This window comes from Mesoplodon mirus (assembly GCF_964341445.2).
Source record: "Mesoplodon mirus genome assembly, chromosome: X".
In the NCBI taxonomy this organism is placed as follows: Eukaryota; Metazoa; Chordata; class Mammalia; order Artiodactyla; family Ziphiidae; genus Mesoplodon; species Mesoplodon mirus.
The window spans coordinates 106005694-106033233 of NC_138981.1; the positions used below are offsets into that span (position 1 = coordinate 106005694).

General features: G+C 41.0%; 1 protein-coding gene across 1 annotated transcript in view; it reads left to right on the forward strand.

The window, feature by feature from the left end:
- Positions 1-19405, forward strand: part of GRIA3 (glutamate ionotropic receptor AMPA type subunit 3) — a 287469-nt gene extending 268064 nt beyond the window's left edge. The window contains exons 13-15 of the mRNA XM_082610164.1: positions 1293-1540; positions 2102-2216; positions 19158-19405. Of these exons, the coding sequence (XP_082466290.1) occupies positions 1293-1540; positions 2102-2216; positions 19158-19403 (609 nt within the window). The 3' untranslated portion in view covers positions 19404-19405. The remainder of the gene's footprint in view (positions 1-1292; positions 1541-2101; positions 2217-19157) is intronic.
- The last annotated feature ends 8135 nt before the right edge of the window (positions 19406-27540 follow it).

The following is a 27540-nucleotide window of genomic DNA, read 5'->3' on the forward strand; positions in this document are numbered from 1 at the left end:
CTTGAAAACATGGCATGTGTTTATAGTTTCTACCAGGCTATCTCACTTCTGGTCAAAGATTCTTTTTAATTTTTCTCTAGGGTTTTCATTCCTAAGGATCTAGCTCCCAACTCAATTGTAAGTCATGGGGTCACTGAGACCATGCTTCCTTTATATTCTCCGAAATGCCTAACATAGACCTGTAAGTATTTAGTACACGTTCTAAGGACCACCTGAATTGAATTGAAATTTAATGGAATTAAATTCAAAAAGCTAATGATGAGGGAAACTCGGCATGGTACAAAAAGCTAACAGTTTGGAGGGTTTGACCTCAATCTGAATTGAGGGAAGGACTCTCATATTCTTCACACCACTGAGCAGAGTGGTTTGTATATAGCAGGTGCTCAATAGGTATTTGTTGAAAGGATGGTTGAAAGACTAAATATGTTAACGAAAGCTCAAGCAGTAGTGATAGAAAATAATGCTCCAATGACAGGAAGCAGTTTTTTTAATTCTGTCCTTCTCGTATAACAGGGATGCCATGCTTATTTCTGGACACTCCAATTTAAGAGAGACACTGCTAGCTAGAACCCCATGGGGAAAAGACCCATGGGGTTCTATGAGGCTTCCGGGAATAGTATTAGACATCAGTGGAGTTTAACCTGATGAAGAGATGAAGAGGGGGCATAACAACAACCTTGCAATATCTGAAGGACCACCATGTAGAAGAAGGAACAGAATTACTTTGCATAGCTCTAGTGGATAGTAGTAAAGGGTAGGAGTCATAGAGAAACAAATTTCAGGTCAGAATAAGGAAGTACTTTCTTACAATAATTAATGCCCCATACTGGAGTAGGCTAACTAAAATGGTTGTACACTCCCTTCCAATAGCCGTTTTTGTTTTGTTTTTTTTTTTCTTGCAGGCAGTATAGGGTAATCACATAGCAGGATAGTGTAGGAGTGATTTCTGAATTGAGAGAAATATTGAACTAAGAAAGTGTTTTTCAAAGTGTTGCGACCCATTATTGGAGCCATAAAATCAATTTAGTGGGTCCTGACTGGCATTTTTCTAAGTGAATTCAAATAGAATAGAAGCTATCAGAGAGCACCACACATAGCAAAGATGAGTATGGTTTTGAGAAACCTATTTTGGAACCATGTTTACATATGTATGAATGTACTTACTGGGTTGCAGTGTAACGTGCTTTTCTTACTGTGGATGGCAATCAAAACTATTTGAAAACCACTGCACTGAGGCCTCTTCCAGTTTTAATATCTGAAGGTAGCTCTAAGAATTCTCATCTCTGTTGCAGAGATCCAAGATTGCTGTCTATGAGAAAATGTGGTCTTACATGAAATCAGCAGAGCCATCTGTGTTTACCAAAACAACAGCAGACGGAGTGGCCCGAGTGCGGAAGTCCAAGGGAAAGTTCGCCTTCCTGCTGGAGTCAACCATGAATGAGTACATTGAGCAGAGAAAACCGTGTGATACGATGAAAGTTGGTGGAAATCTGGATTCCAAAGGCTATGGTGTGGCAACCCCTAAAGGCTCAGCATTAAGGTGGGTGGAATAATATAACAATATCCGTGTTGTTATAGTATTCCACCTACCCTGATGCATTTTGTTGTCATTTTCTTTCTTGTGGATTTTGAGGTAACTTTTAAAAGTTTAAAATCTACAATATTCCATGGAGTTAAATAAGACGGTAAATTATGGTTTCATCTATTTAATGCATCCATTTTTTTTAATGTTCTCTCTCTGTGTTGTCCTCTCTGACTGTTTGTTGCTGTTTTAATTTTACAGTTCAACGGCTTTTTCAATTTAAATGGTAAAAGCCAAGCTATGGTGCCATATGTGACGAATGTTAATTGCATGGATGTGGTGTTCTTGTTACTTTCTTTATCAAAGACAATCTCCCCATCCCGCACACTTCAGTTTTGAGCAAATGTTATCCTCCATGCCACCTTCCAATATTTAACCCTGTATTTGCTGTACAGACATTTTTATAGCTCCACGTTCTGTGAAATTTAGCCAATTTGTCCTCTTGTGCTCCTTTTTATACGTTAACGATTTCCTAAGCATTTGTGCATTTTCTTACAAGTTATGTTTTATCGTTTCAAGAAATGCTGTTAACCTGGCAGTATTAAAACTGAATGAGCAAGGCCTCTTGGACAAATTGAAAAACAAATGGTGGTACGACAAAGGAGAGTGCGGCAGCGGGGGCGGTGACTCCAAGGTCAGCCTCAATGTCACCACAACCGGGTACCCTTAGTGACGAGTAATCGGCAAGACTGTTATCTTATTATTGAGGAGAGAGCACAAGACTCACACATAAAGTGGAATGACCAGGTTATTCCCCTGCCTGGCAGCTTTGGGACCTAGAAAGGCTCCAGGGCACCGCCCGCAGTTTTGATCTAACTTGGGTCCCTTCTTAAACTCCCAGACAGAGGCTCCCCATCCCCACCCCTTCCCTCCCCTCACACACCAGACCGCTTGCCTTATGAAGGCTGTGGTGTAGGTTTCAATGCCCTAGGCTTTCAAGAGCCCGAGGCTTTCCTTAAGACTGTCCCCACCTGCCTCAGATGAGTGGTGTGAGAAATCAAATCCATCTACTGAAAAGTCAGGTTACAGCCTTTTTTCCCCTAAGGCATGATGGTATGATGGTTGCTTACAGTGGCTGGTTGGCTTCTTCCATCATGTGTTTGAGTGGTGAGATGTTGCTCTCTATATGTGATGGCCTATTTAAGCTGGCCCCACTCAACTTGAAAGCCAAAGAGCAAGCTCAGTTTCAAGTTAAATGGGGTCTTTCTTCAATAAGTCACCACATATAGAGACTTTACAAAGATATTTTGTATATTTAAACAAGCGCGTCACCTAACTGATACTCTATGTGTGTGAATCCCTGATGTGGCTTCTCCTTAGCTGTGTTCTTAGTTCAGGTAGGTCTAATGGTTATCCAGGCTACCGTTGTGAGAAAAACCATCTTACTTGGCATTCCTTTGGCTCCTTAATGCTCTTTGGGGCTAGAAAGGATGAATAGCCTTCAACCAAGCAACAAGAAATAGGGGCAAGCTCAGAAGCCACAATACCAAATGATGGAAAGACACATCGGGTAAGTACAGGAGAGGACCTGAAAACAGAATCCTCCATGGCCCAAAGGGCATGAGAATTATATTGAAGCATGTAAGATCGGCTCTTTTACGACCAAGATACCATGGGCGTCTTAAGGTGAAGAATAGTGTTTCCCAATCAGAGACCAACAGACAGGCAAGCCAAAACTTTTCTCCTTCAGAGACAATGGTTACACCTCTGCTCCTCTCTTTCTCTCTCCACTCCTCAGGACCCTGACGGAAAAGTTAGTTTGCCAGTCTGCAGTATAATATGGGTTTGGAAACACAGAGCACTTTCCAAGAAATAAATTTAAAAATGACTTTCTTCAGGACATAATCTTACCAAGCATTGGCGAGGTCTTTTATTGTAAAACCTTGATTAACCAGAGCTCACCTAACCAGTACCCCAACTAACTGAATTGCCCCCCCTCAGTACTCCACATTGATGAGAAAGCAGCAGTAGTACCAAAAAAGAAGACTGCAAGGAATTGATTTTTTTTCAGTCACTTGCCAAGAGATGACCTATGGTTGGGTCACACTCAGCTCTATCTGCTCTCCATCTGGATTGACCCTCAAACATTAGAGGCCGCTTGCCTGAGGCAAGAAAGTGGATACAAGCATTTTGAGAAAAAAAAAGTGTGATTAGCCAAGAATGAGACAAAATGAGTATTCTTATTGAAAATTCCATCCATCCCTTAATGGATTCCAATTAATCAAGGTTTTACTATGTGTCAAAAAGCAGTAACTTCCTCTCCCACCAGTGTGAACTGATGCCATTGACTTGGCTCATTTGAGTTTTGTAGTGGCTCACCTGATGCCTAGAGTATTTAGAACCTTCTTCCTGGTCTTTTTTCTCATTTTATTATCAGGCCACGGAGAACCTAATTATATCATTCAAGTGAGTTGCAGAGTGAAAAACTGAGCTGGATTGGATACATGGCTGTCACGAATTCATCATTCATACCCAGCATGGTTAAAAAGGAGCCATGGACTGTATCAAGATGATTCTAAAACATCCACAGGATGCCAACTGCCCAGAAGTTTTCAAATAACCAGATGTTTGATGTTACATAAACAAACAAAAAAACCTGCACACATCTGGCTGAATTTTTACTTTTCACCCAGATATTTCCTCAGCTAATACTGCTGCAAAATTATCAAGTAACTTTGTTGCCAGCCTCACGATTTCCAGATTATCTGATTTTTGATATGCAAATAGAAAAATATTTCAGTAGATCTTAGATATTTCCAATGTCTTTGGCCATAGTGCTACTTGCCAGGCATCTTTCAAATCACTTTTTTTTGGTCATTCCTCCAGAAAACCTTTTGAAGTAAGTCGAGCCCTTTCTCAACTATGGATAATAGTATGATCAGTGCTGCATATCCAACAATTGCTTATTCCATTTCTGGATTACCAAGGAGCTTGCCTTTATCTCCTTCCTTCTTGCTACCTGCAGTTTTCTGAGAGCGAGCAAGAGAAGGGGCAAGAGATGAACTTGAATCTGTGTTACCACTATTTAGTGGTGATGCCAAAAACAAATCAATGGAGAAGAAGGTAGAAAAGGCAGTGGAACCTCATTACTTTGGAGCCCTCTAATTTATAATTTGAGATAAACTGGACAGGCACCAGTCTACAGTCTAAGAGAGGTCGAGAGGTTTGTTAAACAAATGAAGAGTTTAGACTAGACTGCCAGTTGAATTTTTCCTTAAGAGAACAAACCTTTTTCAAATGTCGGAAGCATTGTTTTAGATATAATCATATTCATTACAAATTTATCTGCTAAAGCAGTTCTCACGAGGACCTCCACTAAGGCAATGTTTTATAGTGAGTTTGAATTACAAAACAGACTTAAAGTAATGAAACTGTCATTCTTCGAACCTATTTTGTAATTCAGGACTTTCTTCTTCAGATAATCCTTCCCCTCTGTTAGTCCAAATCAGTGAGTTTTAACTGTATTAGTAAAATGGCTTGAGAATTACATTTCTTTATTGTATTCCATCCCCAGTTAACATGACAATTGACAAATAGACCATCATTTCATAGAGAAAGTGAGACCCAGAGATGGTGGTGACTTTGAAAAGGTCACACAGCTAATGCTGTCACAAATCTCTGCTGACTTTCAGGGTCACCTCTGGTGATAATATTGTAGACAGCAATTTATCACATCTACCCATCCAATGAGCAATGTGAATCTGATTGCATGTGATAGATTTCCATAAAAATCAGGTTTATTCTCAACTACCTTGGTTACAAGGCAAATAGCATATTTAAGCCATTCCAGCCCTCAGTACTGATGACTAAAAATGACAATAATCACAAAGCCTGACATTTATGAGTGCTTTTACTTTTTCAAAAACGCTTCTACACCTATTATCTCTGAGACCAGGAGACGGAGAAAAGCATATATTACTTATCTCTCTCTCTCTCTCTCCCCCTCTCCCCACCCCCTCTCTCTCCCCCTCTCCTCACCCCCTCTCTCTCCCCCTCTCCCCCCCACCTCTTTCTCCCCTGCAACCTTTAAATAATGATAAACGGGCAATTATGTTAAATTGTTGACTTTTCCCCCCTGACATGAGACATTACACATTCTAAGCCTTTTCTCAAAATGTTACTATTCTATGGAAGAAACAAGCAATGATCAGGCTGTTTTAAATGTGCACTCGCTTAAGCTAATGAAATAGAGTTTTTTATTTTTCTGATACAATGAATAAAGACAAGGTCAGTCACCAAGGTAGCCCCTGCAGCAGACCTACAGGTTAGAACTAAAACACTGCTTGGTTTTACCAATTTCCTAAACCTGGGTTAATTGGGCCTAAACAAATCAGACTTGATCCTTCCATGATGGACTATAAATGCACAGGCAAGGATCATGGAAATTAGAGCTGTGGTTTGGGAATTTTTAACCTGCAAACCACCCTTTTGTGTTAGTGCTTTATTACACTGTGTGTGCAAATGCAGTAATTAAGAGCCAATAAAGAGCGATAAACCCCAATCACCAGGGGTTTGTGACACAGCCAGTGAAAGTCTGTCGCTGTAAATCACAGAATAGAGATTCAGCTGCTGAATTACCACATCAGCCTCCCTCCCCAGCTGCTTGTCCCCTCAAACTTTCAAATTCTGATCCCTCCACCCACCCCGCTTCATTCCCTTAATCTTGGATAAAGGGCACCAGCTTAGCTTCCCCATGTAACCTAACCTTACCTTACCTGAAGGGGGCTGGTCAATGAAACAATCTATTTGTGATGGGTGATAAGGCATTATAAACTCTACCCCACCTCACCCTAGAACTGTCCTGGTTTTAGTTCTATCCCGGGATTTAAATCGACTTCCAGTGTGCATATTTTCCAAGCAGAAAATCAGCACACTTTGCGTGCTTTGGGGGACATTGGAACAGAATGTTTAAAGGAGACCATTCTGAACTACTTGACTGCAATGAGAGTTGCCTTAACTTGTAAGGCATATAGGCAAGTAAGGGATAAGGATAGGATATGAACTTAAACTTCCATTAATTAAGTAAATGGTTGGATGACCATTATGATTTATAGAGTATTGATAGAGAAATGCAGTTTTATTATCTTCACAAATATATAGGAACTAGAATAAACTAACCAATGTGATGCTAGGAAAGAACTTAGGGAACTTGTTTTAGTAAATTCCAAAAATGGCTTGCAATTAAAATTAGTTGTGCTTCCTTTCACATGGGTGCTTTTAAAGTACCTAAAAAGAGTTGTTCTCTTAAGAAATTCAAACATGTTCCTCCTCCCTATAACTAACAATCTTTTTTTTTAATCCCATACATTTGCTTAGCAAGTGTCCTATTAAGAGATAGAAAAAAATTTATACTTTAGGACAGCACATTTCCAAATGTCCTCGGCTTCTGTTTGGTGGTACAGAGATGAATGATGTGGTACTGTGTTTCCTATATATATAAATGAGATCCTCAGTTTTGTGTGTATTTCTTCTTCTTCCATGTATGTCTACAATTCTCCTCTCCTATGCCACCATCTCTTAACCACTTCTCTTCCACACCCAGAATTCTTTGACATTCTTGGGCCTTGGGTAATTGATGTGAATCTGCATCTGTCTTTTACCTGCAACAAGATGGACCTTTTATTGGCAGGAGCCATCCCTAAAGGTAGACATTTTGGATACCCAGGGTTAAGATGGATCCCAGTGACTCTCTATTGACACTGTTATGTGTGTAGTCAAGAATCATTACAGATTGATGGCACTCCCTGGGTCTTAGAAGAAGTTCCTGTGAATCACCGAGACTGGTTTGGGATCAAGGAGTAGGGTGAGTATATTACGCTCTTCGTTGGTTTGCATGTCTCTATGCTGGTGCCGCCTCCTGGAAGTATGAAGAAACTGACAGTTATCTTTCCTGATAGTGACTAAATTTGCTCCTTGAACTTCCTCAGGTTTTCTTCCCAAGAGCAAACCCTCACTTTCTTTCAAGTGGCTGCTTCAAACAAGGGACCTTTTTGCCTTAAGAACTGAACCAGTCCAGGGACTACCAAAACCATTGATTTTACCAGATGGTGTTAAAGAATAAATTCTACCACCGGAAAAAAATTGTAATCCAGAAAGAAAACATTTTTAAAAATTAATCCATTCTAGTGAATTTTTTTTTGAAATTGACTGCGTGGCCTTAACATGGTTTCTATGATTAGGATGTGATTATTTGCCTTTGGTATTATCCTGATAACTTGAATGTGTTTCTTATTGACAAATAATGAGCAAATGTCCAACACCAGAGCTACAGAAAGAGCAGCAGGACTGAAAAGCCTGAAGGTAAGAATGCTGTTGAACAATTGCCAAGAAGAAAGACACCACTGCAGTGCACAGTTAAATGGTACATGTCTATGCCCTTTCTGCCCCTCTAAGACCAAATCATTTGGTTTCCTTTCATTTGGAAAGAAGATTATAGAACTACACTCTCTGAAAGGTAGGACAGCCATGGAAAAGAAACACAAAAGATTTGAAATGATTGAAATACATTCGATGAGGGTGGGAATTGAGGTTGGTGGAACAGGGTGGGGGCAGATTTCTTTTAGGGAGAACAACTGAAATCCATTCTCTTTTGACTTCCTAGAGAGCGGTATAGCATCTGGCCCTTGGCACATGAGGCAAATCTCCATTTGTCAAAGGTGGCAAAAGTGTGGTCCAAGTGCTAGATTCACCATAAAACTTACTTTCATCTGGCTTTGAAGCAAATATTTCTCAAAATATAGACCTAAGACAATAGCATATGTTACATTAAAAAAAAGAGAGAGAGACGGAGAGACAGACTCTGCTAGTGTGTCTTGCCTAGCGTCACTGCTGGAAATGCAGAGAAGTGGATGCTAGCATGCGAGCTGGAAGAGGGTGGCATGTACCCTGGAGCAGCAACCAGAAGTCAGCTTTCAGATCTGATATATAGACCCCCATTTGTTGCAATCTATTGGAGTGTAAGCTAAGACTGATTATTTTTCTATGGGTCATGGTCAACGGAGGGTTATTGGGGGGAAAGACAGGATGCTGGCACCCATCAGATTAAACTCTCAATGAATATTTTGCCTAGAATCAGGAGAATGAACTAGATGTCTTCAGAAACATTTGTCATGTGAGTTTCTGGTAAAGATCGGTTTCTGTCCTTCTCAATCTATGCCTCTCTTTCTCAGTACCATTGGGATGAACTAAAGAAAATACACTTGTATGTGATAAAACCCAACGAAGTGTGATAGTTTGAATTTTTAATGGATCTCCAAACAGAGTTTTCAAGTGAATCATATGAATTATGTACATGGGAAATTATCTGTGGCCACATCTTAAACAAAACTGGCTTCTCCAGAAGCTTAGCATCTTCCCTGAGCCCCTTCTCCCTGTCAGGGACAAATTGAGTAAGAAGTCTTCCCAGACAAATCGGGTTATGTGAGACAGTTCACAACCCATAATGGTTTAGGTTTCCTGTTCTAGAGGGAGAGATTGGACAAAGGCCCGGTTTGGCAGAAATCCATCAGTGAAACTCACAACTTGTGTAATCAAGGGATCTATCGCTTTGAATTTGAGAGGTTATCATTTGGAAATGCCCTGGTTTTATCCACATATCTCCAAGTGACTTTGAGGGCTGCTTCTCTAGCACAGATGCTCATCAATAGGTTTCAATCATTAGCATTGTTGGGCCCTCAGTAAAATAACTCACAGCTTTCAACTCCTAATGTTATATGCATGCATTACTGAATTTGCTCTTTGCACTTATATTAAATTATGATCTCTTTAGCAAGGAGTTAAATAGGTTTGAGCTACATTTGTGAACTACATGATATAAATACTGTCTCAGAGGAAGTGTCTAGCAGCTAAGCACTGCACAACTCTGCAAATCATTGTAGCTGCCCCTGTGGAATGAGGGTCACTTGGGCGGCCAGAGTCCAGTATTGCCAGCAGTCATATGTGCCTGCTCCCAGGTTGTGGAGAAAGTTCAGGCTGATCCAAGGATATAAAGATTAAAATAACTTAAACCTTCATTCTCCTAGAATGCTGTATCCAGAAACCCCTGTGAAAAGAAATCGATACAGCTTCTTTAAAGGGGTCCAGATACTAATATAGTCTAGGGCATATTTTGAACTTCCACAGCCTCCAACAGCTACTGTAGAGAGGTAAATCCCTTTACTACACATATCCCAAGGTAACCTATGGAAAAGAATATAAAGGACTGTAGAATAAATCCTTTTATCCAACAAAGAATCTCCTCTTGCTTGGTTATCAATTGGCTTCAACTTAATAAATCAAGCCCTGCCTGGGCAGAGATGTCTGTAACTGCCTTCCTGCCTGAAAAAGCTAGGGAAGCAAGTGAGCAATTCAGAAAGGTGACTTGTCACCATGAAAACCTGAAATATCTTCAGTAGAAAAGCCAGTGAAAGATGGCTTTTCTTCCTCCACTGGGCCGAAGATAATTTTTAGAAGCTGTTCAAAAAAAATCACTAGGTACCAAGAAACAAAGCAGTAACTTAGAGTGAGCTTCGGATGAAGCATAGCATGAGGGATGGGCTTCCAGCTTAGCTTGTGATAAGTTTCTGTTATCATCATTCAGATATTGTGTTCTTAGAGCAAGTTTCTAATTATGCAAATACACCATCCTTGCTCGCATATTTCTTTTACTTCTCTGTGATCTCCTTGTCTTTCCCTCCATGACCTACATATTTACACATATATCCATCCCTCCTAAGGGCACCAGTGATGATCTCTTGGCATCATTTATTAAACAGACATTTGCTCTTTAGGTGTCCGTGCTCAGAAAGGAGAAGTGAAGCCATGTAGAGCAGAGTATATCCCACATTCTCTCAGATCAATCGTACTACACCATATTTACACCATACTACACCATACTACACCATACACATACACCATATCCTATATTTTTCAGGCCCAGAACAATATCCATGGTACAAATCCTTATCTCAACCCTTCTAGGATCACCATATGGAGGAATCAACTTGGTCATTAATTCACAAGGCCATTTTTTTTTCTTTTCCACTATGGGAAAACTCAGCACCCTCAAGCCACTCTGTCCACATTTCTCTCTTCATAAGAAAGAATCCAACGTGGCTCCAAACTCCCTATTTTAGGTATTTCCTGAAATCAAATTGAAAACTAAATTGGACCGTTCTTTTGAAACATATCAACATTTTTAGTTTTAGTTTTTTTTTTAGTAAGCAGTTTCTACTTTCACAGGGGAAAAAAAATAAATGGTCTTCTTAACCCAAAACTGTCTTCATATGTAGCACTGGCCATCACTAAGATGACACTGAACTTTGCAATGGCTGGTTCATAGCTCCCAGGAATGAGCTGGGAACCTAGACAACGGCCACCCGGGGCTGGATGCCCTGGATTAATGAGCACAGTGCTTTGTCGCTGAGTTGTTGCCAGGTGTGGATGGCAGAGATGATAAGCAGAAATTTGTAGCAGCCAGTTATGTTTTCTTCAAAAATAGAACTCATTTTCAAGGCATTATGAATTACATTACTATCCCAATTAAAAAAAAAATAGATGCTACTCCGTGACTGTTGCCAGCACTCAGGAATAGTCATCCTGCCACAGGTCTGTGCTACTTTCACATACTATTAACTGACTATCTAGTTCACATTCGCTCTCATCCTCTCCATCTGATCAACAATCCATATACATTTTTATGACATGGGTGCAATTTACACCCTTTACATAGGAGAAGTTTACACCCTTTCCCCCCTGAACATTTTTTAAATGAAATGGAACAAAGAGTTGAAGTTTAGAAATAGTTACTCTTTGCTTCCTTTCCCATTTCTCAGGAAGCTTTGTGTTTTAACAAGGAATGTGGCTCAAACTTAAAGGTGTGAAATTCTCGTGATGGAAATTCAGGTACCAGTGAGGAAAATATCTGTGGACAGGGGGATGTTCCCAGACCCCCTGAAACTACATCACAAAGCCCTCCTGTTCTCTCCCTAAGCTTGTCAACCTGTGTTTTTGTCTTACGAGGGCTCTACTCAGCAAAACGTCCATAGCAAGCCCTTCAGAGGGGAGAATGCCTGCCTAATTTCCATGATAGGAATCTGACCTACTTTGTTTAATTCTTTCTTTTCTCTACTGAAGTGAGTACAGTAAATATTTCTGACTTATAATTCTCTCAGGTACCAGTTAAGGGCCTACAGTAATTGCTCTGAAACATTCCCCTGGAGACGTATTGCTGCATCACAGTGAAAGGCCCCAGCTGCTAGATATGCCCTTGCTAGGCTGATAGTTAGTTGGAGTATGGTGATCCCTAAAGAAAAAATTCATTATGAGCATCCAAGCCCTAAGAATGAAAACAATGAGGACTGCTACCCCTTTTTTGTGTGTTCCATTGGAGAATGTACAGTACAGAGTTGGATGCATGTTAATTTGCCTTCTGGCCTGCCCCACAATTTGCTGTGCAGTTCTGAGCCGATTACTTAACCTATCTGTGCCTCGATTTCTTTACTTATAGAGACCATAAATCTACCTTCTTAAAGTGATTATTAAACTTGACCAATAATAATAATAATTTTATTATGTGTGAAGTACTAGGCTGAAAAACAAAAGCTAAAAGAGAGTTTTCTAATCAAGTATTTATTGAGAGAACTATTCTGAGTGGGGAATACAAATAAGTCATGGTCCCTCCCCTTGAGAAACACAGCCTAGAGGGAGACATAAGACCTGGGCCCAAATAATAAGACAAGGTAGAAAAGGAAGGAGGAGAGAGAGAAAATATTGGGTGAAGAGAAAAATGGCATCATGAGGAAAGTGACATTTAAAATGACCGGATGTCCACCTAATTCCACTTCCGTTAAAATACCAAATTGTGTGTGTGTGTGTGTGTGTGTGTGTGTGTGTGTGTGTGTGTTGGGAGGAGGGTGTCAATACATTTGGTTGATTTGAATTGAGTTTGGCAATACACCCAGTAAGGTACAGTAAGAGAGAAAATTATGTGGATAAAAGCAGTTTTTCTCTGCCATCTTGGGAATTTATTCTACCCCGCAGCAACATACAATTCTAGGAGATTTGGCCTTTAAAGTATTTTCTTTTCTTGGCAGCTATCCTAACCTTGTTAAGTGGCATTATCTGTGATTTCTGATTACAGCTTTTATGCTCCTTGGCTGTGCTACGTCTTAAAATGTTTGTTTTTCTCCTTCATTTTTATTTAGAAGTTCCCAAACACACATTGGTTCCCTGCCAGGTTCCTTAAGCCCTGTGATTTTTTTTTTTCCAATCAAAGACTAAACTTCTAAGGGTATGTCATTTGTCAGATTTCTCTAAAGCCCTGGGGCAACAGATGAGGTCTGGACGCTCTAAGGCAGGGTTTCTCAGCCTCAGCACTGTTGACATCTGGGGCTTTGTTGTGGAGGGCCTCCCTGTGCCTAGTGGGTGTTTAACAGCATCCCTGGCCTCTACCCACTAGATGCCTGTAGCATTCCCTGCCCTCCCAGTTGTGACAGTGAAAAATGACTCTAGACATTGTCCAAAGTCCCCTGGAGGACAAAATGACCCCCGATTGAGAACCATTGCTCTAAGGTAACCTCTACTGTAACTGTGGAGGCCATGGGAGCAGAGAGCAGCTACCAACCAACCGTTCTGTGGGGGCCACCTGATGGCCTAAGGCAGGGGTAGGCCATTTGTCAGAAAAGTAGGATGCTAAATTGCTGACCTGGATGCTTAAATGCTCAGCCTGGGTTTTGGCAAGAGTGGAGGGTGGCAGCCCAGACTAGGCCCCAGCAGGGGAGAAGTCTACCCTCCTCTAAAACCAGTGCTTCTCAACCCTTTTTATCCCAGGACCCCTTTACACACTTAAAAGTTATAGGGTACCCCCAAAAGATTTTGTTCATATGTATTAAGTCTATTAACACTTAACATATCAGAAATTAAAACTGAAGAATTTTAAAATAATGTATTAACTCACTTAAAAATAATAAACCCAATGTATATTAACACAAATAACATACTTTTTATGAAAAATAACCTTAAAAAAAATTAGTGAGGAGCGGCATTGTCCTAGTTTGCAAATAGCTTTAATATCTGGCTTAATATAAGAGAATAGGATTCTCATTTCTGCTTCTTCATTCAATGTGTTGTGATATTACAGGTCATGTAGCCTCCAGGAAACTCCACTGTACATCATGAGGGAATAAGAGTAAGAAAGACAAAGAATGCCTTAGTGTTATTACAAAAAGAGTTTTGACCTCACAGACCCTATGATGAAAAGTTTTCAGGGATCCTCCAGGGGTCCTTAGACCACACTTTGAGAACTATTGTTCTAAACTAACATGTCACACTTTTATCAACCTAGCTCACTTAAGGGTTGACAAATTTTTTAAAACCCAGGATCTCTAGGGAGAGGTCTCTATTTGGACCTTAGTGTGAGTGCCTTTAATCAGACTGCTCTGTTCCTGGGCTCTAGTAAGAGCAGCTGTACTAAAGAAATTGAATGAAGTAATCTGAAGAGTATAGTAGCTTGAGGGAGGTCAGGGCCTGGTAAGGGCTTAGAGAGCAGTGTGAAGACACTGGGCCCTTTACAATAAGAAAAGAGGAAGCACAGAAAGGAAGAAAAAATGCTTTGTAATTTTTCCTGAGGTCCTGATGGAATCAGTCACCCATATGCCATTGGAAAGCATCTCCCCTGCAACTTAAGCCAACTGTCCTAATCCTGAGCCTGGGTCCCAGTGCCTAGCTTAAGGCACGGCACTGGAAGAAAGGTGGTGGTGATAAAGTAAAAAATAATAGGGGGAGGGCCTCCCTGGTGGCGCAGTGGTTGAGAGTCCGCCTGCCGATGCAGGGGATACGGGTTCGTGCCCCGGTCTGGGAGGATCCCATATGCCGCGGAGCGGCTGGGCCCGTGAGCCATGGCCGCTGGGCCTGCGCATCCGGAGCCTGTGCTCCGCAACGGGGGAGGCCACAACAGTGAGAGGCCCGCATACCGCAAAAAAAAAAAATAATAATAATAATAGGGGGAAAGGAGAGAGAAGGAGGCCAGATAGTGGGGATTAGGGGAGAAGGCAGTTCCAACACTGATCTCAGGGCCACAGATGGCCTGTCTGTCCTTTAAAAGTCTAAGACTTAACTTCCACTGCCAGTAATATCCTAAAGAGGCTCAAATTTTTATCTGAGTATCTTTTGTTGCTTTGCATTCCAAGAAAGTCTGGCTAGCATTTGAGAAGCCTCAGCTTCTGAGCACTGATTGAAGGACTTGTTTAAAGTATAAAAGGACCTCAGTTTCCTGGTGAGAAACAAAATGCAGACATCCTGGCTGCCAAGCTCTGCACTAACCAAGGAAGTGTCACCTCTGTGACACTAAAGGTTTACAGTTTTTCAAATCCCAAGTACTCTGAAATTGCCTATTATTTTTAAATGATGATATGTTTCTCAGAATTCTCAAGATGAGATGGTCCTTCTGCTCTCAACAGCAAAGGGGAGAAGAAAAGAAATAGGCTTTGGGGACTTGGTCTGATAGAGGCCAGATCTCTGTGACAATAGAAGTCTTGTCAATGACTGGATACGTTAGTGGGTCCAAGTTACCCAAAATAAGCTCAGAAATTCTATGGAATGTTCATAGTTACATAAATATATCTATTTTCCTCCTGGTAAATTGGTGGCATTCAGAAAAACATGCACTAGTATTGGCAATATTGTTCACGTGAATCTGAACACACAGTAGTTTATTGCCTCATAATAGAAATATGCCACCCTCTGTAAATAATGCATTTTTAATCTAAAGTTATTAGAGATACTTTATTTAAGATTCATTAGCTCTAGAAAGAAGACAAAGTAAAGGTCATTATTCCCATTTTACAGCTGAAGAAATTTCTAAGAGAGAAAATCGTTATCCTAGAACCAGTAGGGTATCCTGCATTTGCCCAGTGGCTCTGAATGAAGTCCTCACACTTTAAGAGGTGGAGGACGAGGGAGCAGTGGGCTGGCCTCCTGGGGACTTATTAGCCTCTTAGTTGAGGAAGTCTCATCTCACTAGAAGAGCTTATCTAAACTTCCTCCACAGCGCTACCCATAGGGGCAGTCAGCTTGCCATTTTAGGTCATGCCATATTAATAATCCATTTTTAAACAATCTAGTTCACCTTTTGGTGATCTGAGTCACTCACAGACATATGACCATATCAGAGAGACAGCTGATCAGTAACTCAAAAACAATCCATAGACCAGTTCCCCCATTGTTGAAAGTACTCTTATCCAAAACTCAGAGGTCCACGTTATACCTTTAATACTAAGACAAGTATGTGCATAAGAATTCAGTTTGTGCAGACATGTATGTAGTACAGTTCTTTCTGAGATCATTTTCAGCTGCGCAACAGATATGTATAATAAAGGACAACTCATCAGAAGGCATGTTACTCACGTAGAATCTATCTTCTATTCTGTTCGGATTCATCCTTTTGTCTCCACATGTGGAAACGCCTCCCCTTCTGGTCCCGTTCCCTTCCCCACTCCTCCATAAAACGTGCTTTCTGTCTGGAAGTACAACAAGACACCCAGTTAGATCAAACCTAACACACCTCCGTCACAAAGCTACTGCAAGCTGCCGCCGACAATTGTCACTTGAGGGAAGACCCTCCTCACCCCACACAGCCTATCTGAGGAGTGCCTTTTTTCTATCCTCATTATTTAACAGTGTGTGCCGATTACTCAAAGCGATATGGGCAGGCCCTGGTAAATATAGCGTTGCTGTAGTGTTAATTTTTATAAGGTAATGCTCAGGTTGCCTGCAGTGTCTAAAATTACTCTGTGGCCAGGGCCCCCTGCTTTATCGCTTTCTATAGTTTTAAAGTAGTTTGAAGCTTGAATAACATAAAATAACATAATATAATGTTATTTATGTTATTTCCCACGTGAAGAACGCCTGTAAACCTTGCAGTATTGAAACTCAGTGAACAAGGCATCTTAGACAAGCTGAAAAACAAATGGTGGTACGATAAGGGGGAATGCGGAGCGAAGGACTCCGGGAGTAAGGTCAGTCGCTGAAGGTCTTTTTGTACTGATTAGCAATCACATTTTGAACCACTGTTTATTTTCTACCCTAAAACGGCTTTCCTTCCCAACAGACACTCCCTGACACAGTGGGACCCCTTTATAACACCAGCGCTGAGGGAATGAGGCAAACACCAGTCTCAGATGCCTGCCATGTGACATCAGTCATCGACTCCGGCGAGCTATCCTTACGATTAGGGAACTCAATCTGACCCACCATGTACCCAAAGCAGTAAAATCACGAGCTGTGTTATAAGGGGGTTTTACTGTATTTCACATTTCGAAAGTTCAAAGAGAAAATAGAACAACAACGACAACCCAAAAAACAAAAAAATGACCCAGTTGTGACAGTACTTTTTCTTAACCTCTTACAGTGTCAGAGACTTTGTAGTTGTAAATGCCTTTGGTTATGAATATATTATGTCGATCCCACCTGAAAACAGTCAAAGAAATCAATAACAAAGACTGGTCTCTGTAAGCAGAATGATTAGCCAGCCTCCTCTCAGCTGCTGTCGTATTGAGTTCAGCATCTATTTGGATCTTGAATCTCATTAAGTCTGTCACACTTCTCTCTTCCAAAGGTGTCATTTGAATCTCTGTACGTAATACTTTTAAAATTCAGTCGCATGCTCCTTAAGGGTATACCTTCTCAGGATAACATCACATTGATAAGCATGAAACACTCTTCCCCGCCTCCTTCCTGCCCCCCTTTGCTCCCCTAAGAAAGTTCTTTTTTAGTTTCAATTTTTGCCTTTCCTTTTTTTGAACTAATATTGTGGTATCAGTTAATTCATTTCATGAAATGTCACTCATTTTCCTTGTGCAGTGAACCATTTTGCTACTGGTTTTCTACATCCCACAGCAGGGAATTCTTTGAAACTTAAATACATGGAACTTGAAACTTTGTTGCTACGGCTTACATGGGTGATGTAAAGGACACTTCTTCCCCCATCGAAAACCACATACATATAAAAATCTAATGGGAGAGGGCAGGTTACCAGAAATTGGTCCTTTTCCTAATGGACTGTGGAACATCCTTGCAGATAGCTTCACCTGCCTCCTTAAGGAGATGATCCATTGTTTCCTAAGTTATAGAAATTCTTACCACTTGTCTAGCTAACTGTCACTCATCCTAGAAGAGTGACTATTTGCAAGGTTGTTGTAGACATGAGACATGTCCCTACCCCCCTTCCCGACGATGCGACTTGATTCCAATTGGCCTTTTTATTAAGGTAAACAAGTGCAGGACTGGCTCCTATGAAAACAGAATCAGGACATGGCCATATTGTCTTTACATTTAATTCTTTACATGATACCAGGACTGGCTGAGCCACAGAGTGTTGAATGTCAGCCATGGCCGTCATCTGGTCACTGTGCAATCATTTGAATAAGATAATTCACGGGCTTGACAATTTGGGTATTCCATTCCGTTGTATTCAGCAGCAAAATGGTTACATTCCCTCTAAAAAGACTACAAAATGCTACTTTATTTTATTTTTTTCAAAGAAAGGCTCCTGGCCCTTGCTGTATCCTACCTCAAGGTAGGGCTCAAGGCACCAACTTTTTTCTTTCCATTGTTCAGCAGTTCAGTTTCTGCTTTTTCATACAGGCAGATAGCTTAGTCAGATTTGCAGTTTGACCTGAAAGTCACTGACCGGCTTCCTCAATTTTCCCCCCATTTAAAATAGAGAGCAGATGAGTATAGGGGTGTTTTGTTTTGTTTTGTTTTCCTAATTATTCTCTACATTCCCTGGAGTAAAAGCTAAAAATGAGCTGAATTTTTTTTTTAATCATCAGCCTCCTGGAAAAGTTTTCTGATTTGTATGGAGCCAATTCAGGACCCAGCAGGTCCTTAAACTCTCAGGAAGAGGGAACAGAGCCAATTCTTTGTGCTGTGCCCTTGTTCCCGCAGCACAAAGGCTTGCTGTGCTGAGGATGAGGCCTTAGCAACCAGTCCTCAAAGGAGCAATTTCTCAGCCGCTGGGTGAAAGGGGAGAGTTAATCCTTTTAAAACAAACCCTGGTGAAATAACTCCCCAGATATGAATATCAGGAACCTCTAACATTCTCACCTGTCATCTTAAAGACCAGTTGTTGACAAGAACAAGGGAGAAAGAGGTGTTGCGGGGCAGAGAGGGGAAAGAGTGCTTCAAGTTCCCAAATGAAAAGAGTGTTACATTGACAGAGACGATGTCACAGCTCAACTCTGGCAAATGGTGTTTATCGAAGCTGGCAGAGGAATAAATTGTGCTTGTGTTTCCACTTTTGCTCCCATGGCCGAGTGCTGTTTATTTAGTTGTTGACACCATCTTGAGGTACTAATGGATTTAAGGAGTCAAACTAAAAGAACATTTAGGGGAGGATCACAACTGTCAACAGAAGCACAATCTACCATCTTGCTGGCCACTGTGAAACATCAGCCAGTTGCCAGAGTTGAGTCATAGCATTTACATCAATGTTTAGCTATTTTACAACTTAGAACGATCGTATACTGTTGCAATGCATTATAATGTCCCATTGTCTTTGTTTTCCCCAAGAACTAATCGCCTTGTTCATTTCTCTTAGGACAAGACCAGCGCTCTGAGCCTGAGCAATGTGGCAGGCGTTTTCTATATACTTGTCGGAGGTCTGGGGCTGGCCATGATGGTGGCTTTGATAGAATTCTGTTACAAATCACGGGCAGAGTCCAAACGCATGAAACTCACAAAGAACACCCAAAACTTTAAGCCTGCTCCTGCCACCAACACTCAAAATTATGCTACATACAGAGAAGGCTACAACGTGTATGGAACAGAGAGTGTTAAGATCTAGGGGTACGGTTAAGGTCTAGTAAACTAATCAGCTTATGTTACTGTATGTCAATCTCTTTTTCTTTTCTTGTTGTCTTTCAGTTTGGTTTATTGTTTCAAGAATTGTCTATTCTTTGCAACCATTTCATTCTTTGAAAATAATGGTTGTGCTTTCTTGTCAGACAGTGGTGCTTTCCTAATAGCATAGTTGTAATTAAATCGTGGTCTGCGACCCAAAAGGAAAAAAAAAAATTCTCTAGAGCAGCACTGTTCAGTGGGAATATTTGCAAGCCACATGTGAACCACATGTGTAATTTTAAGTGCTCTTCTAGCCATTTTCTAAAGTAACACAAGCAAAATTAATTTAACGATATATTTCACTTATCCCAGTATATTCGAAGTATTATCATTTCAACTTGTTATCAATGTAAAAAGTGAATGAGGTGTTTTACATTATTTTCTTCATACGAAGTCTTAGAAATCAGGGGTGTCTTTTATACTTATGGCACATCTCAATTCACACTAGTCACATATCAAGTGTTCAATGGTCACATGTGGCTGGTGACTACCATATTGGACAGTGAAGCTCTAGAGAAAGCAGCTCTCTGGAACTGATGTTAAAATGAGGAATGGAAATGGGGAGCTGCTACCTTGAGAAAGGTAGTGCTTCTATAGGGGTGTGGTAGATCTCTTAAGTATAAGCCTGAGACAATTTCTTTAATCTTTGAGTTCCTTTGTTGTCCCTTTCTTGGAACTGATGTTCACTGAGGTAAGTGTCTCCTAAAGGACAGTCTAGGTTCCCTGCTGCTGGCTGTTCCCAAATTCATACTTAAATGAACCTGACTGATGCCACCTTGATTCTGGCAGCTATAACCAAAACTCACCAGTAACTCAGACATGTTCAAAGGCAAGCTTGAGTTAGGATAACATCTCCATTCTGGAAGTGTTTAAGAGAAAATAGTTTTGTTACCTTCAAGTGCATCTGTCATCAGTAACACACCTATCCCAAGTGGAACAGAACAATTAGAAACTTCGTAGACCTTATTTTAGGTAGATTTTTGACCTCTTGAGTCAATGTCCATGTGTTTGAATTTCTGCAAATGCATTTGTGTTTTGACCTCCTTATATTTCATGGTGCGGATCTAAATTCAGCCAATTTTTAAATAATATTTCATCCACATAAATCATTTGTCCTCACCATGGAAGGCATTATCTTGTTTGATGAAGTTGCTGGTTGTTCTTTCCTGCTGCAGGCTGCAGCCTTTTGCCACCGACTAACCCACTAACAAAGTGTTCCCATTGCATTGTTGAATGGACAATACATGGATTCATCTGCAATTAGCATTGTTTGCATGCAAGCATTTCATGTTCCAGTGTGCTTAAAATATTTTACTCTTGAGTAGGTTATATAGGCCCATTACAATTGGGGGCATGTTATTGCTTTCTCATAAGAGAGTACATGGGTGATTTCATCCTAGCTTACTTATCCCAAATTCTGAGATATTGGCATCCAAAGAAATAATACACCTGAAATCTGCATATCAGTTTTCCAGTGTCTTACATCTATTGCCTCAGTTGAGGTAATGGGGCAGAAAATATTTCACCTTTCAGGTAACTAAGTGCCAGCCACATCAAATGACTTGCTTAAGGCAACACAGCTAGACAGTGGCAGTTCTGGGACTAGAACCCAGCTCTTCTTCCTCCTATAGCTATATTCTTCACTAAACTATGCCACCGCTCTCTACGCATGGCCCGGTGTTCTCCAGAAACCTTGAAACCCCAGTGGGATCCTGTCAAATGGAGAGCAGATCCTAAGTCTATGTCTCACTTCTTTACAAAAAATGTCTTGAGAGACTTCACCAAGCCTCCATTTGCCCTCCTTCTTATGCACTTGACATGAGGGTGTATATTCAATCGCTCCTACGTTCCCCAAAAGGAAGCTTTCTGTAACAGGGCTTAGGGTCACACAGACCCTCCAGACCCTCTTTATTATCAGCCATTCCATCTGAGAATCTATGTCCCTGCTCCCCAACTCCTATAGCCTCAGTCTCTCATTAAAGGCCCAGAGCAGTGCTTCCCAACTGGCAATATGCATGTGAATCACCTGGGGATCTTATAAAAACGCAGGTCCTGAGGCAGCTGCTCTGGGATAGGGCCTGAGGTTCTACAGTTCTCACAAGCTCACAGGTCGTGTTGATGCTGCTGGTCCAGGGAGTAGTAAGATTCTAGAGAAAGTTGTCTCAGAGGATGTAACTTAAGGAACTGAAGGAAGGGGGGAGGGAGAAAGGGAAGGAGAGTGACAAAAAGACAGACAGACATAGAGGAGGGGTGAGAGGGAGAGAGGGAGACCAAACTGGGATCAGCAATTTGGGCAGAATGCTACAGTCCTGAAGTGGAGGCCCAGAACATTAAACCTGGGGGAAGAGCATAAGAAATTAACTTGCCACAACTTCTGGTAATCTAGCTTTCCTTTCATCATCTTGGCTGATCCATTTTGTGAAGCAAAATTCGGGCTAACTGAGGCAAAAATCACACTCAAATAGACATCGATGCCAACGTGGTTACAGCCCAGTTAGCTAGCACCTTGGCAGTCATCCCTAGGATGAAAACCTGGGGAAAGCCTCTGCAAACAAGCCATTGCAAAGTTCAATGTCATCTTAGTGATGGCCAGTGTTACATATGAAGACAGTTTTAGGATAAGAAGACCATTTTTTTCCCCTGTGAAAGTAGAAACTGCTTATTAAAAAAAACTAAAACTAAAAATGTTGATATATTTCAAAAAGAACTGTCCAATTTAGTTTTCAATTTGATTTCAGGAAATACCTAAAATAGGTAGTTTGGAGCCATGCTGGATTCTTTCTTATGAAGAGAGAAATGTGGACAGAGTGGCTTGAGGGTGCTGAGTTTTCCCATAGTGGAAAAGAAAAAAAAATGGCCTCGTGAATTCATGACCAAGTTGATTCCTCCATATGGTGATCCTAGAAGGGTTGAGATAAGGATTTGTACCATGGATGTTGTTCTGGGCCTGAAAAATATACGAATCCATGGTGTAGTACGATTGATCTGAGAGAATGTGGGATATACTCTGCTCTACATGGCTTCACTTCTCCTTTCTGAGCAGGGATACCTAAAGAGCAAATGTCTGTTTAATAAATGATGCCAAGAGATCATCAATGGTGCCCTTAGGAGGGCTGGATATATGTGTAAATATGTAGGCCATGGAGGGAAAGACAAGGAGGAAAAGCCTCAGAGGATGCCAGAAAAAACCTGACATGTGTCAGTCAAGGCACAAAGCAGGCTGAGCAGGAAATAGAAACCTCTCTGCTGTCCTCAGCCAGTGTGGTGATGTAATGTTAGGGGAATGTTGGTCTTTGTTCACTCATCTTTTATTTCCCAAGAAGTTCTGGAATATCTCCTAGGGACTTCTGACTTGTTACCTAGTCATTAGTCTTCCAGTTCTCTTAGTTGGCCTAGATCTGTCAGGGTCTATTGAGGGGTGCAGAGATGGAGAAGCACCCTGAGATTTTACTTTTATTGCTATTATCAGAGCCAGCCTTAGCAGTTTATGGTACCAGTAATTCTTCAGGAAGAATGACTCAAGTGCATATCAGCTGCAAAAATATGATCTAGGTGGAATCTGGTTAACAAAAAGACATCCTTGAAAGAGAAAGGGGTCATCTCTCATTTGCCATGGCTGAGAGTAGAGTCCGGGTTATTGGACTCATTGTGGGAACACATGCCTCAGATCCAGCACCCACTGGGGAGCAGATGGCCTCTTGATGACCTGCCGCCTGTTTGGGTTACTGACCACCCACTGGAAGTGGGGCCCCCAGGATGCCTGGGCAGGTGACCAACCATCAAGCGTTCCAGATTCACTGCGCCCTAGGGCTGACTCTGCTCATTGTTTTAAGAAATTCTTTCCCATTTCCTCATTGCTATTCAGAACTACTTCTGGCTTCTTCGGTTTCTTCAATATTTTTGAAATCCTTCTTATTTTCAAGACCTCAAAATGCCTGAGGTTAAGGAAAAAGATTTCCATTTTTCCTCTAATACAGTTCTGTTTAGTCTTCCTAGAAAATATTAACTTTGTTCATGCTGCCCATTTCAAAAGAATCAATTTTCCTTCTGCAGCCATAGACATTCTTGCTGGGGAAGTGTTCCTGCTTTAAAGAGTTCATCTTATGTTAAGTGGAAAATGTATTCTAGATAACTGTGGTGGTGATGTTCTTTGTCCCCAAAGGACCTTTCCTTCAGTGGTAATATTTCATCTACCCCCATTTAAAAACAGGAAACAGAGGCATTGAGAGATTAGGCGGCTTTCCCAAAGTTACACAGGTGAGAAATGACGTCCCATGGCCAATAGAGAGAGAAGAGGGTTGATCTTTCTGTCACAGACATAAGCTTTCCCCAAACTTCTGAGATAGTATGACTCTGGACCGTAGGGATTCCAAGGAAGAGGTTTACCTACTTCCATGTTAGTCTTATTCTGCTTCTTTGGGGCTTTTGGCCTTCAGATGCATCTCTGACATTCTTCTTACAGATACTTTTATTCCAGGGCCAGTGTTAGATAATGATCATGTCATTCCTTTGGGATAAAATTCAGTGTTAGCTCATGAGAAAAAGAAGGGTCCCATTAGTGTAGAGGGAAAGGATGGAGAGGATGGATGTGAGCTTGAAAAGGAGGCATGAAAGTGGCCTTAAGTTTTCAGAGTTGGGGGCAAATGCCTCCAAAAGGAGGGCAGCATCAACATCTCAATCAGGCCCATAATATCAGGGCAAACACCCCCATGGAAGCCAGTCCCCTTCGTGGGTATCACTGTTCTGACCTCTTCCTGGAATGTGCTGTCTCTTTATAGTCCATGTGCTATTTTCTGACTTTAATAACTAAGGTTGTAGATATGAAGAGAAACAAGCTGTGACCTTTCTGGCAATGAGCAGTCAAATGGATTTCAAATGAGCAAGCTGTAGAACACTGCTTCCACTCTGTCCTAGGTAAACAGTCCTCTGTCACAGGTTCTGCAATCAGAATACATTCTACAGTGTCATTGTCCTGAGTATCTATATTGAAATGCCATGAAGGCTTTCCAGTATACCTACACCCTAAGTGATTAACGCTCTTTGAGTTAGATTTCATGCAATGTCCGTGTATTCCTTGGTACAATGCATAGTAAAAAAAAAAAAAAAAAATGAACCTAATTTAACCTATTGCAAAGCATTTGCTTCAAGTGAAAGAATTTAAACAGACCTGTTGGCTAAAGCCAGTCAAGCAGGGTGCAGCCTCAGAGATGCCAGTGTGAGAAAACAGCCGTGGTTTTTGTCCAGGATAGACTGAGCCATAGTAAACTTCGATTCCCAATAGAAAGCCCATTCAAATTTAAATTTCCCCCTTGCCTTTGTAGATCCCTTCCCACTGGAGGCAAGTGACAAGAGGAATCACCGAAAACGTGGCTGCTTCAAGGATCCTGAGCCAGATTTCACTCTCCTTGGTGTCGGGCATGACACGAATATTGCTGATGGTGCAATGACCTTTCAATAGGAAAAACTGATTTTTTTTTCCTTCAGTGCCTTATGGAATACTCTGAGACTCGCGACAATGCAAATCATCATTGAAATCTTTTTGCTTTGCTTGAAAAAATTAAAATAAAATCAACAAAAAAATGGACATGCAAGATTCCAGTATGTGAAAACTAATCTTATTTTAAAAGAAGTCAATTCAACAAAAGCCATCCTTTGATACCACTGCACAGTATACAAACACCATGTTCTTTAACACACACACACAAATTTAAAATTCTAATTCAGCAAATAGGCCCATCTTAGCTAAAATAATTAATTCCTCCTGATTTAAAAAAAAAATCTGACTCCCTGTCTGGGAGGACAGACTGGCATTTCTTCTAGGATCTGCTGACCAGATGTTTTTGGTATTTCCTGTTGGTGGTGATGTTCTGTGCACCCTATTTCCTTTCAACTTTGCTGAAATGTGTATATCTTTAGAATGTAAATGCAACACTTAAGAAAATTGAAACACTTTGGAAAAGGGACTGAACAGTGACTTCTGTGTGTTGAAATGGTTTTGTGAAAATGCTTTGCTAACTTCCCACTCGGTGAAGGGATTCACATAGCTTTCGAAATTGACTTGTGTGTAGCAAGGGACGGGCACTATTAAGCATACCTCTCGGTGCTTTCCTAAAAACGGATCCTGGGGCTTTCTGAGAAGCCTGGAATTTCAGCTCACAGATCTGTTTTTCTTGCTTCAGTGTGCATTTTAAGTCAAGACAGCTGAGTATTTAGTATTGAGGTGAGGGAAATGCTGCCGACACTCCCAAATGTGTTTGGAATCTCTTTCTCAGAAACAACACTGTGTTTAGCTGCGCTTTCTCTGCTAAGTATGCCTTTCAAGCGTACACCACGGGGACAGGACCGCATTGCAAGGCGGGCCAGTGGGTTCAGACCACAGTTCTCATCTGACTTTTACTCTTGCTAGGTCTGTCTTACCAGCTGTTGCCTGTGATTGCCCATGGCTCTCCGTCAGACTGCATGTGTCCTTCTCTAGTTTGCAAAGACTAAAATGCATTCCCAAACCTACTGCTAAACCGAGGGCCTCAGCATCATTCCCAGGTCCATGCTTGGAGCAGCCTCTCTACTGACTCCGAAGATCGCTCCACTGCTCCACGGGCTATCAAGTAACTAACTGCGTACCTGCCATTGGCATCATCAGAACAGTCAGAGGAAATAGTCTCCGCTCACTAATTACCTCCGATATAACGACGTATGCTTTCTGTAGTTCAGTAGTTTGCTCTCATCAGTGACGTGCATTGGGAAGTTTCCAGACAGTAAAAACTGGGAGCTCAAATTCATTTCCCAAGTGTGACCCTTAGATGCTTTAGTTGACTTGCTGCACATTTGCTCGTCTTCAGAAAAGAAAGGTACAAGTCTCATTTCCAACGAAAAGTTTCCGGAAAAGTGTAATATAAACTTTCATTCCAAAAATTGTGTCATAAGCAAACGACTCACCTGTCAAATTTTAAATGGTATTGAACAAAAAAGGAAAGCTGTTGTGTTTTTGTTTTGTTTTCACGAAACTGTGATTTTTCAACTTCTGAATGCTATGATGTCCCAGCGCGGGAAGCTAACCAACCTACACACAAACTTCTCATAGGCACTGTTTAAAGAGAAGTGGATGTTAGTTGACTCAAATCAATTTTTCAGAGAGGAAACTTCACTGGGAATGAAGAGGCGGGTAAATTGGTTTGTTATTTTTTAAAAACTTGCATGTTTAAAGAAACATTGATTGCTTCAAATTTCTGCTACTAACTTCAAGCTACGGGAGTTTGGCGGTAGTCACTTGAAGATTTTTTTTTTCCAATTATTTTCTTTTTGTTGTTAAAGCTGTACTTCAGTGAACAGAAACATTGCCAAGCAAACTAATGGCCGTAAAAGCGTAAATTGCATGTGTGGGCATAAATTACGGAGCCTCATTGCCATGAGGTATTGTACAAAGTTTTAATACATTTTGTAAATAAAATTGTAAAGAAAGAATTCTGTTTCTGGGCTTTGACTGTTTAAACTTTACTTGGATGCAGGTGCCAAGAAGTTATTAGTCAACAATTTACTTCCCACCAGAAGCCTTACCAATGGTGTACAGTCACGTTACAGGTGGTCTTCACAAAGGATTATGCCTCTCCCCACCCCAACTGCAGGATCACCACCAGTGATCATCTCCTCCACCCCTTGGGACCCTCTCCTCAGACATTTGCCTTGACCCTGACCCTGATCTCCCATCCTCCCATTGCCTCCTGAGGAAGTGCCCAAACTCAGGATTGATGATCTTCAAAAACACTTCCAATTGCTTTCCCATGTCATTACAAGTATTTGTCCTAGTCCTCCTAGTTAATTGGCTCTGTTTTGTGCTGCTGCCTTCATTACTGATGATAACCTAATGTCCCACTGGAAAATCTTTATTCCACCCAGGGCCACTGATCTAGAGTAGAGAAGGAAATCCTGAATTTAGGATTATACTTGATCTTAGAATGTTTCTGAGAGAGAAACAAAAGGCGAATGATCTAATCTGAATTATATATACTGAACATGGAATATAGTTTTATCCAACAAATAAAGCAAGTGTTTAAATATAGACCAGTTTTAGATGATGATCACCA